This window comes from Coregonus clupeaformis, chromosome 1 (assembly GCF_020615455.1).
Source record: "Coregonus clupeaformis isolate EN_2021a chromosome 1, ASM2061545v1, whole genome shotgun sequence".
Classification (NCBI taxonomy): Eukaryota; Metazoa; Chordata; class Actinopteri; order Salmoniformes; family Salmonidae; genus Coregonus; species Coregonus clupeaformis.
The window spans coordinates 88,506,277-88,519,222 of NC_059192.1; the positions used below are offsets into that span (position 1 = coordinate 88,506,277).

The 12,946-nt window shown below is 41.1% G+C and overlaps 1 protein-coding gene across 2 annotated transcripts in view; it reads right to left on the reverse strand.

Annotated features, from left to right (window-relative positions):
- Positions 1-12,946, reverse strand: part of LOC121578272 (endothelial PAS domain-containing protein 1) — a 130,651-nt gene that overhangs the window by 87,633 nt on the left and 30,072 nt on the right. Inside the window, exon 2 of one of the 2 annotated variants that reach the window (XM_041892530.2) lies at positions 5,909-6,093. In XM_041892530.2, the coding sequence (XP_041748464.1) occupies positions 5,909-6,093 (185 nt within the window). Of the gene's footprint in view, positions 1-5,908; positions 6,100-12,946 lie in introns of both variants that reach the window. The other variant, XM_041892521.2, reaches the window with a different exon arrangement.

The following is a 12,946-nucleotide window of genomic DNA, read 5'->3' on the forward strand; positions in this document are numbered from 1 at the left end:
GCAGTGATGTTTTGGGGCTGTCGCTGGGCAACACGGACTTTCAACTCCCTCCAAAGATTTTCTATGGGGTTGAGATCTGGAGACTGGCTAGGCCACTCCAGGACCTTGAAATGCTTCTTACGAAGCCACTCCTTCGTTGCCCGGGAGGTGTGTTTGGGATCATTGTCATGCTAAAAGACCCAGCCACGTTTCATCTTCAATGCCCTTGCTGATGGAAGGAGGTTTTCACTCAAAATCTCATGATACATGGCCCCATTCATTCTTTCCTTTACACGGATCAGTCGTCCTGGTCCCTTTGCAGAAAAACAGCCCCAAAGCATGAAGTTTCCACCCCCATGCTTCACAGTAGGTATGGTGTTCTTTGGATGCAACTCAGCATTCTTTGTCCTCCAAACACGATGAGTTGAGTTTTTACCAAAAAGTTATATTTTGGTTTCATCTGACCATATGACATTCTCCCAATCCTCTTCTGGATCATCCAAATGCACTCTAGCAAACTTCAGACGGGCCTGGACATGTACTGGCTTAAGCAGGGGGGACACGTCTGGCAATGCAGGATTTGAGTCCCTGGCGGAGTAGTGTGTTACTGATGGTAGGCTTTGTTACTTTGGTCCCAGCTCTCTGCAGGTCATTCACTAGGTCCCCCCGTGTGGTTCTGGAATTTTTGCTCACCGTTCTTGTGATCATTTTGACCCCACGGGGTGAGATCTTGCGTGGAGCCCCAGATCGAGGGAGATTATCAGTGGTCTTGTATGTCTTCCATTTCCTAATAATTGCTCCCACAGTTGATTTCTTCAAACCAAGCTGCTTACCTATTGCAGATTCAGTCTTCCCAGCCTGGTGCAGGTCTACAATTTTGTTTCTGGTGTCCTTTGACAGCTCTTTGGTCTTGACCATAGTGGAGTTTGGAGTGTGACTGTTTGAGGTTGTGGACAGGTGTCTTTTATACTGATAACAAGTTCAAACAGGTGCCATTAATACAGGTAACGAGTGGAGGACAGAGGAGCCTCTTAAAGAAGAAGTTACAGGTCTGTGAGAGCCAGAAATCTTGCTTGTTTGTAGGTGACCAAATACTTATTTTCCACCATAATTTGCAAATAAATTCATTAAAAATCCTACAATGTGATTTTCTGGATTTTTTTTTCTCAATTTGTCTGTCATAGTTGACGTGTACCTATGATGAAAATGACAGGCCTCTCTCATCTTTTTAAGTGGGAGAACTTGCACAATTGGTGGCTGACTAAATACTTTTTTTCCCCACTGTATCACGCTATACCACAATAAACATAAAAGTTCAAATGCTTTTGACCAAGAAGTGAAAGGTTGGCGCGTAATCTCTGCTGCTCTCTATCAGCACGATGGACAGCACCCTACACACTAAATCAAGATTTTGATCAAAACCAACCAGCTAGATTGTTTCTTACCTTTTCAGAAGAGCCACAGTTACGTGTCCTCAAAAACAGCCTATAACTAACTACAAAAACACTATTCCTTGTGTTTCGATCTGTAGCATATGCCAACATTATCCTCATCTTTGTCCACTACAATATTACAAAATGTCCATATGGAGGACATTTTCCCCTGGTGGCACTGGTGCCACTAAGTTTTTCAGTTGGTTGCAACAGCCCACTATTTGGTCGCACCAATTGTTTTTGGCGGCATCACGCAATAGAAAAAATGAGTAGGCCTGTCACGACTTCCGCCGAGGCTGCCTCCCCTCCTTGTTAGGGCAGGTTTCGGCGTTCGGCGTCACTGGCTTACTAGCTACTGCCGATCCATTTATCATCACTCCATTTGTCTTGTCTTCAATCACACACACCTGTTCCTTATCCCTCATTAGTCATTGTATAAGTGTTCCCTCTGCTTCCTTGTCTGTGTGGGTGATTGTTTATTGTGGAGGTTAGTGAAGCTCGGGGGAGCTCGTGTATTTTGTATTTTCCAGTGCGCCTGTTTTGGATTAAAGCCTGTTATTCTGTGATTTACCCTCCTGCGCCTGAATCCTTCAACACCACCTCTTCACAAGGCCTATCTTCTTCTAAAGTCATTCGCAGCTTAATTAAAAAGTGGAATAGAGATGTTATTTAAGAAATAACTTATTTTATCATCTTGTGATGTGATTCAAAATATTTGTATGTGCAACCTAATCCAGTGATTGCCAAAAAAAAGTTGCAGTTGTAGCCTACCTCCAATGAGGTCTATGCACTCGCAATGGCCAATGTGCGCTCTGTATCTCAAAGCCATTTCAAATATCTTTGTAAAATAGAAATTGTTAAGTTTATATTTTTGTTCAGTATATATAGAGTGCTTTCAGAAACACACCCCTTTACCTTTCTCCGCATTTTGTTGTATTATAGCCTGAATTTAAAATGGATTAAATTGAGATTTTGCGTCACTGGCCTTTCAGTGTCCGACACACAATACCCCATAATGTCAAAGTGGAACTATGTTTTTTTTAATTTATTTTTTTACAAAATTAATTAAAAATGATAAGCTGAAATGTCTTGAGTCAATAAGTATTGAACCCCTTTGTTATGGCAAGCTTAAATAAGTTCAGGAGTAACATTTTTGTCACGGTTTCGGCCGAGACTGCTCCTCCTCCTAGTTCGGGCAGGCTTCGGCGTTCGCCGTCCCCGGAGTACTAGCTGCCACCGCTCTATGTTTCGTCATTTGATTGCTTTTGTCTGCCTGTTACACCTGTGTCCATTTGTGTGTTGATTACGTGTCTTATAAGTTCCTTGTTTTGCACTAGAATGATTGTGTGTTGTTATGACTGCCACTGTGTCGGAGCTACGTGTTTGCACCCTGTTTGTTTTGTGTTTAGTGTTTACGCGTGTGCGTAATTTTCCCTCGCCTCTTGGTGTATTTTGAGGTCGGGGTTTTTTCTCATAAACATTAGACTATTAAAGTCTGTTGGACTTAACCTCTGTGTCCTGCGCCTGACTCCTCCACCACATCCACATCGGTTCTAGTGACAATTTTGCTTAACAAGTCCCATAAAAGTTGCATGGATTCACTCTGTGCAATAATAGTGTTTAACATGATATTTGAATGACTACCTCATCTCTGTACCCCACACATACAATTATCTGTAAGGTCCCTCAGTCGAACAGTGAATTTCTAACACAGATTCAACCACAAAGACCAGGGAGGTTTTCCAGTGCCTCGCAAAGAAGGGCACCTATTGGTATTAAAATAAAAAAGCAGACATTTAATATCCCTTTGAGTATGGTGAAGTTATTAATTACACTTTGGATGGTGTATCAATACACCCAGTCACTACAAAGATACAGGCGACCTTCCTAACTCAGTTGCCGGAGAGGAAGGAAACCGCTCAGGGATTTCACCATGAGGTGACTTTAAAACAGTCACAGAGTTTAATGGCTGTGATAGGAGAAAACTGAGGATGGATTAACAACATTGTAGCTACTCCACTCCGAGTGGCGCAGTGGTCTAAGGCACTGCATCGCAGTGCTAGCTGTGCCACTAGAGATCCTGGTTTGAGTCCAGGCTCTGTCGCAGCCGGCCGCGACCGGGAGACCCATGGGCGGTGCACAATTGGTCCAGTGTCTTCCAAGGTAGGGGAGGGATTGGCCGGCAGAGATGTGGGTTTGTTTCCCACGGGGGGCCAGTATGAAAAAAAATAAATAATAATAATACAAAATAAAAATAAACATGTATGCACTCACTAACTGTAAGTCGCTCTGGATAAGAGCATCTGCTAAATGACGTAAATGTACTAACCTACTGTAATTGACAGAGTGTAAAGAAGGAAGCCTGTAGAGAATACAAATATTCCAAAACATGAATCCAGTTTGCAACAAGGCACTAAAGTAATATTGCAAAACATTTGGCAAAGCAATTAACTTTTTGTCCTGAATACAAAGTGTTATGTCTGGGGCTAATCCAATACAACACATTACTGAGTACCACTCTCCTTATTTTCAAGTATAGTGGTGGCTGCATCATGTTATGGATATGCTTGTAATCGTTAAGGACTGGGGAGTTTTCCAGGATAAAAAATAAACGTAATGGTGTTTCTTTCTGTGTTCTATGCGGCCGGCCACGGAAGGGGATGCAGTCCAAAGGCATGGTTGTGTCCAGGAGAATTGGTTAATGTAGTTTTATAAGTTGAAGAATTTTGGGAAACAAAATTGATGGAGGTCGACTAGAGGTTGTTTTTGGACAGCTTCAGTTGGGAACAATGTCGGACGGAATAGAGACGCTAGCTAGCTACAACGAGAGGACGAGAAGGAGAAAGGTTTTCGGAGTGGAGGAGTAGAGGAATAGAGGAATAGAGGAATAGAGGAGTAGAGGAGTAGAGGAGTAGAGGAATAGAGGAATAGAGGAATAGAGGAGTAGAGGAGTAGAGGAATAGAGGAGTAGAGGAGTAGAGGAGTAGAGGAATAGATGAATAGAGGAGTAGAGGAATAGAGTAGTAGAGTAGTAGAGGAATAGAGGAGTAGAGGAGTAGAAGAATAGAGGAGTAGAGGAATAGAGGAGTAGAGGATTAGAGGAGTACAGGAATAGAGCAATAGAGGAGTAGAGGAATAAAGGAATAGAGGAATAGAGGAGTAGAGAAGTAGAGGAGTAGAGGCATAGAGGAGTAGAGGAGTAGAGGTGTAGAGGAATAGAGGAGTAGAGGAATAGAGGAGTAGAGGAATAGAGGAATAGAGGAGTAGAGGAGTAGAGGAATAAAGGAATAAAGGAATAAAGGAATAAAGGAATAGAGGAGTAGAGGAGTAGATGAATAGAGGAGTAGAGGAATAGAGGAGTAGAGGAATAGAGGAATAGAGGAGTAGAGGAATAGAGGAGTAGAGTAGTAGAGGAATAGAGGAGTAGAGGAGTAGAAGAATAGAGGAGTAGAGGAATAGAGGAGTAGAGGATTAGAGGAGTACAGGAATAGAGGAGTAGAGGAGTAGAGGAATAGAGGAGTAGAGGAGTAGAGGAGTAGAGGAATAGATGAATAGAGGAGTAGAGGAATAGAGTAGTAGAGTAGTAGAGGAATAGAGGAGTAGAGGAGTAGAAGAATAGAGGAGTAGAGGAATAGAGGAGTAGAGGATTAGAGGAGTACAGGAATAGAGCAATAGAGGAGTAGAGGAATAAAGGAATAGAGGAATAGAGGAGTAGAGAAGTAGAGGAGTAGAGGCATAGAGGAGTAGAGGAGTAGAGGTGTAGAGGAATAGAGGAGTAGAGGAATAGAGGAGTAGAGGAATAGAGGAATAGAGGAGTAGAGGAGTAGAGGAATAAAGGAATAAAGGAATAAAGGAATAAAGGAATAGAGGAGTAGAGGAGTAGATGAATAGAGGAGTAGAGGAATAGAGGAGTAGAGGAATAGAGGAATAGAGGAGTAGAGGAATAGAGGAGTAGAGAAATAGAGGAATAGAGGAATAGAGGAGTATAGGAATAGAGGAGTAGAGGAGTAGAGTAATATAGGAATAGAGGATTAGAGGAGTAGAGGAGTAGAGGAATAGAGGAATAGAGGAGTAGAGTAATAGAGGAATAGAGGAGTAGAGGATTAGAGGAATAGAGGAATAGAGGAATAGAGGAGTAGAGGAATAGAGGAATAGAGGAGTAGAGGAATAGAGGAATAGAGGAGTAGAGGATTAGAGGAATAGAGGAATAGAGGAGTAGAGGAGTAGAGGAATAGAGGAATAGAGAAGTAGAGGAATAGAGGAGTAGCGGAGTAGAGGAATAGAGGAATAGAGCAATAGAAGAGAAAAAAGGGAACTGTACAGCGCATTTTTGTATATTTGCGGGTTAATCTATCACATATAGTGGGACGGTTGCTGACGGGTTATTAGCAGTTGTGAGTGGGTGCAGGTGAACAAACAGCTGACCCACGTATCACTAGTTTGTGTGTGCGTGTCTTCATGCATGTGTGTGCATGCGTGCATGGTATAGCTCTGACCTGAACCGATGACCTTGCGGGTGCGCAGGAAGCTGATGGCCAGTCTCATGATGGAGGCTTTGTCCAGGTGGGAGCTGACACTGTGTGGGAGGGGCAGCTGATTGGCCAGCTCGTAAAACACCTCAGTCTCCTTACTCCGACGACAGCGTGCCGCATCACGAGACCTCTCCTTTCGCCGTTCCGAACTGTTCCTTGACAGGAAGAGAAGTCAGGTCAGGTGGGGAGGTCAAATGTCAGGTGAGCTATTGGCTACAGGTAGAATGTTTAAATCAAACAGGGTTGGGTCAATTCCATTTCAATTCCAGTGAATTCAGAAGGTAGACCAAATTCCAATTCTAAATGTTCCTTATTGAAAAACATTGAAGATAATTTGAATTTGAATTTCAGTGTACTTCCTGAATTGACTGGAATTCAAATGGAAATGACTCCAACCCTGAATCCAACACTCTTAAATAATGTATTGTTTCTTTGTGTTATTTCTCTCAGGACCAGCACCAATCACCTGTGTTGTATACAGTGAGTGGACACAAACTGGCAAACACATATAGGATATAATCATTGTGCTCAGCAACAAAAGAGACCTAAGTCTCAACACTGTGTCTCAGCTTCTTTACTAACTATCCAGAGAATGATTTAGCATCTTTCCATATCGTAATATAGTCCACTAGTCTTTCCATATCTTAATATAGTCCACTAGTAGTTCCATATCGTAATATAGTCCACTAGTCTTTCCATATCTTAATATATTCCACTAGTAGTTCCATATCTTAATATAGTCCTCTAGTCTTTCCATATCTTAATATAGTCCTCTAGTCTTTTCATATCTTAATATAGTCCTCTAGTCTTTCCATATCTTAATATAGTCCTCTAGTCTTTCCATATCTTAATATAGTCCTCTAGTCTTTCCATATCTTAATATAGTCCTCTAGTCTTTCCATATCTTAATATAGTCCTCTAGTCTTTCCATATCTTAATATAGTCCTCTAGTCTTTCCATATCTTAATATAGTCCTCTAGTCTTTCCATATCTTAATATAGTCCTCTAGTCTTTCCATATCTTAATATATTCCACTAGTCTTTCCATATCTTAATATAGTCCTCTAGTCTTTCCATATCTTAATATAGTCCTCTAGTCTTTCCATATCTTAATATAGTCCTCTAGTCTTTCCATATCTTAATATAGTCCTCTAGTCTTTCCATATCTTAATATAGTCCTCTAGTCTTTCCATATCTTAATATAGTCCTCTAGTCTTTCCATATCTTAACATAGTCCTCTAGTCTTTCCATATCTTAATATATTCCACTAGTCTTTCCATATCTTAATATAGTCCTCTAGTCTTTCCATATCTTAATATAGTCCTCTAGTCTTTCCATATCTTAACATAGTCCTCTAGTCTTTCCATATCTTAATATAGTCCTCTAGTCTTTCCATATATTAATATAGTCCTCTAGTCTTTCCATATCTTAATATAGTCCTCTAGTCTTTCCATATTTTAATATAGTCCTCTAGTCTTTCCATATCTTAATATAGTCCTCTAGTCTTTCCATATCTTAACATAGTCCTCTAGTCTTTCCATATCTTAATATAGTCCTCTAGTCTTTCCATATCTTAATATAGTCCTCTAGTCTTTCCATATCTTAATATAGTCCTCTAGTCTTTCCATATCTTAATATAGTCCTCTAGTCTTTCCATATCTTAATATAGTCCTCTAGTCTTTCCATATCTTAATATAGTCCTCTAGTCTTTCCATATCTTAATATAGTCCTCTAGTCTTTCCATATCTTAATATAGTCTTCTAGTCTTTCCATATCTTAATATAGTCCTCTAGGCTTTCCATATCTTAACATAGTCCTCTAGTCTTTCCATATCTTAATATAGTCCTCTAGTCTTTCCATATCTTAACATAGTCCTCTAGTCTTTCCATATCGTAATATAGTCCTCTAGTCTTTCCATATCTTAATATAGTCCTCTAGTCTTTCCATATCTTAATATAGTCCTCTAGTCTTTCCATATCTTAATATAGTCCTCTAGTCTTTCCATATCTTAACATAGTCCTCTAGTCTTTCCATATCTTAATATAGTCCTCTAGTCTTTCCATATCTTAACATAGTCCTCTAGTCTTTCCATATCGTAATATAGTCCTCTAGTCTTTCCATATCTTAATATAGTCCTCTAGTCTTTCCATATCTTAATATAGTCCTCTAGTCTTTCCATATCTTAATATAGTCTAGTCTTTCCATATCTTAATATAGTCCTCTAGTCTTTCCATATCTTAACATAGTCCTCTAGTCTTTCCATATCTTAATATAGTCCTCTAGTCTTTCCATATCTTAATATAGTCCTCTAGTCTTTCCATATCTTAACATAGTCCCCTAGTCTTTCCATATCGTAATATAGTCCTCTAGTCTTTCCATATCTTAATATAGTCCTCTAGTCTTTCCATATCTTAATATAGTCCTCTAGTCTTTCCATATCTTAATATAGTCCTCTAGTCTTTCCATATCTTAATATAGTCCTCTAGTCTTTCCATATCTTAATATAGTCCTCTAGTCGTCTGTCAATCCTGTACCTCAGTTCTGTACACAATCTCTGGTGGTTCTCACCATAGAGATCTAGACAGATATCCATGGTTCTCACCATAGAGATCTAGATCGTTGGGAACATTGATGCTTAACTGTTACTCTGCTGTGAACCCAAGTGAAACAGAGGCAGTGAGGGGAAAGAGAGAGAGAGAGAGAGAGAGAGAGAGAGAGAGAGAGAGGTTAAAAACACTTGCTAAAGATGCACTCAATTGCTGAACCCACTTCCTCTGTCTCAACAGTTTCCCTCAACGAAAGCAGGTCAGTTCCCAAACATTGTCACCACAAGCTTTTTAGCTTCTCAAACACACACACACACACACACACACACACACACACACACACACACACACACACACACACACACACACACACACACACACACACACACACACACAGACTCATGAAAAGACAAAAGATTATTAGAGCCATTGTGCAAACCAGAACATTCTCTTCTGACATCCCACAAAGACATAACTCTCTTCGCAAACACTCACAGATGGATGGGATTGAGATATCTCTGAGAGTTTTTTGGGGAGCAGAGAGCACAGACAGACTCTTTAGCAGTCCGTCATATGATAGGATTAGTGTCTTACACCTGAATAGAGCTTAGACTGATCTAGAGAGAGAGAGAGCGAGAGGGGGAGGGGTGGGGGGGAGTGAGAGTCAAAGAGCACAGCAAACATCTCATGTGCATTAATATGGAGTTGGTACCCCCTTTGCTGTTATAACAGCCTCCACTCTTCTGGGAAGGTTTTCCACTAGATGTTGGAACATTGCTGCGAAGACTTGCTTCCATTCAGCCACAAGAACATTAGTGAGGTCGGGCACTGATGTTGGGCGATTAGGCCTGGCTCGCAGTCGGTGTTCCAATTCATCCCAATGGTGTTCGATGGGGTTGAGGTCAGGGCTCTGTGCAGGCCAGTCAAGTTCTTCCACACCGATGTCGACAAACCATTTCTGTATGGACCTCGCTTTGTGCACGGGGGCATTGTCATGCTGAAACAGGAAAAGGCCTTCCCCCTTACTTTTGTTACAAAGTTGGAAGTACAGAATCGTCTAGAATGTCATTGTATGCTGTAGCATTAAGAATTCCCTTCACTGGAACTAAGGGGCCAAGCCCGAACAAAAAGTTAACATATATCCATTCCAGTGAATAAAGAGTTAACATATCCCCATTCCAGTGAGCACAGAGTTAATATATCCCCATTCCAGTGAGCACTGAGTTAATATATCCCCATTCCAGTGAGCACATAGTTAATATATCCCCATTCTAGTGAGCACAGAATTAATATATCCCCATTCCAGTGAACAAGAAGTTAACATATCCCCATTCCAGTGAATAAAGAGTTAATATATATCCATCCCAGTGAATAAAGAGTTAACATATCCCCATTCCAGTGAATAAAGAGTTAACATATCCCCATTCCAGTGAATAAAGAGTTAACATATCCCCATTCCAGTGAATAAAGAGTTAACATATCCCCATTCTAGTGAATAAAGAGTTAACATATCCCCATTCCAGTGAATAAAGAGTTAACATATCCCCATTCCAGTGAATAAAGAGTTAACACATCCCCATTCCAGTGAACACAGCACAGGCCCAGAGCCAAGAAAATAATTATTGATATAATATAATATATACTGTGAGCTCTATCATACTATCCAGGTCTGTGCCCAAACAGTTTGTGCCCTGAACACCATATGTGAATTGATTGCCCCCATCTATCCTCAGAGTTCGTATTGCTTGGTGACCTAAACTGGGATATGCTTAACACCCCGGCTGTCCTACAATCTAAACTAGATGCCCTCAATCTCACACAAATTATCAAGGAACCTAACAGGTACAACCCTAAATCTGTTAACATGGGCACCCTCATAGATATCATCCTGACTAATTTACCCTCTAAATACACCTCCGCTGTCTTCAACCAGGATCTCAGCGATCACTGCCTCATTGCCTGCGTCCGTAATGGGTCCGCGGTCAAACGACCACCACTCATCACTGTCAAACGCTCCCTAAAATACTTCAGCGAGTAGGCCTTTCTAATTGACCTGGCCCGGGTATACTGGATGGATATTGACCTCATTCCGTCAGTAGAGGATGCCTGGTTGTTCTTTAAAAGTGCTTTCCTCTCCATCTTAAATAAGCATGCCCCATTCAAAAAAATTCAGAACTAAGAACAGATATAGCCCCTGGTTCACCCCAGACTTGACTGCCCTTGACCAGCACAAAAACATCCTGTGGCGTACTGCAATAGCATCGAACAGCCTCCGCGATATGCAACTTTTCAGGGAAGTCAGGAACCAATATACACAATCAGTTAGGAAAGCAAAGGCTAATATTTCAAACAGAAATGTGCATCCTGTAGCACTAACTCCAAAAAGTTTTGGGACACTGTAAAGTCCATTGAGAATAAGAGCACCTCCTCCCAACTGCCCACTGCACTGAGGCTAGGAAACACTGTCACTACCGATAAATCTACGATAATCTAAAATTTCAACAAGCATTTTGCTACGGCTGGCCATGCTTTCCACCTGGCTACCCCTACCCCGGCCACCAGCTCTGCACCCCCCGCTTCTCCTTCACCCAAATTCAGATAGCTGATGTTCTGAAAGAGCTGCAAAATCTGGACCCTTACAACGCCAGGGTTGTGGGTTCGTTTCCCATGGGGGGCCAGTATGAAAAAATAAAAATTATGTATGCACTCATTAACTGTAAGTCGCTCTGGATAAGAGTGTCTGCTAAATGACATTTTTTATTTTATTTTTTTCTAAAATTAGCCGCCGAAATTGTCGCAACCACTATTACCAGCCTGTTCAACCTCTCTTTCGTATCGTCTGAGAAAGCTGCCGCGGTCATCCCCCTCTTCAAAGGGGGTGACACTCTAGATCCAAATTGTTACATACCTATATCCATCCTGCCCTGCCTTTCGAAAGTATTTGAAAGCCAAGTTAACCTTTTCCGCTATGCAATCTGGTTTCTGAGCTGGTCATGGGTGTACCTCAGCCACGCTCAAGGTCCTAAATGATATAATAACCGCGATCGATAAAAGACAGTACCGTGCAGCCGTCTTCATTGACCTGGCCAAGGCTTTTGACTCTGTCAATCACGCATTCTTATTGGCAGACTAAATAGCCTTGGTTATTTAGCCTTGTAAATCTGACTATCCTACCGATCCTTGACTTCGGCGATGTCATTTACAAAATAGCTTCCAACACTCTACTCAGCAAATTGGATGTAGTCTATCACAATGCCATCCGTTTTGTCACCAAAGCCCCATATACTACCCACCATTGTGACCTGTACGCTCTCGTTGGCTGGCCCTCACTACATATTCGTCGCTAAACCCACTGGCTCCAGGTCATCTATAAATCACTTCTAGGCAAATCCCCGCCTTATCTTAGCTCATTGGTCACCATAGCAACACCCACCCGTAGTATGCGTTCCAGCAGGTATATCTCACTGGTCATCCCCAAAGCCAACACCTCCTTTGGTCGCCATTCCTTCCAGTTCTCTGCTGCAAATGACTGGAACGAACTGCAAAAATATCTGAAGCTGGAGACACTTATATCCCTCACTATCTTTAAGCATCAGTTGTCAGAGCAGCTTACCGATCACTGCACCTGTACACAGCCCATCTGTAATTAGCCCATCCAACTACCTCATCCCCATACTGTTATTTACATTGTTATTTATTTTGCTCATTTGCACCCCAGTATCTCTATTTGCACATCATCTTCTGCACATATATCACTCCAGTGTTAATACTAAATTATAATTGTAATTATTTTGCACTATGGCCTATTTATTGCCTTACCTCCATAACTTACTACATTTGCACACACACTTCCTCCCTAGATTTTCTATTGTGTTATTGACTGTACGTTTTGTTTACCCCATATGTAACTCTGTGTTGTTGTTGTTTTTACCGCACTGCTTTGCTTTATCTTGGCCAGGTCGCAGTTGTAAATGAGAACTTGTTCTCAACTGGCTTACCTGGTTAAATAAAGGTGAAATAAATAAATAAAAATAATAGTACTGGAATGTACTTCCTCCCTTGTTTTTTGTTGTTGTTTATAAACTTTGCTATAAACTCTAACCCCTGACCTCTGATATCTTCTGAATTCACAATAGAATCCCAAACTAGCTCAGAACCACATATTTGAGTAGCAGTGTGAAGCACATCAAAAAGAATACTGTATGAGTAGCAGTGTGAAGGACATCAAAAAGAATACTGGCAGAACCAAAGCCTTGGTTTAAAAAAGAGAAAGGGTCTGATGAAACAGCTACAATTACACTAAACCACTAAATAAAGAATGAGTTAAGATGGGGTGGTTATACAAGATAGGGTGAAAGAACGGTGGGATGAAGAAAGAGTATAAAGTATTGTAAGTGATGGTAAGAGGGTGTAATCAGCTTTGTTTCCTGTGACTCAAAGGCAGGGCCTTGGTGTGT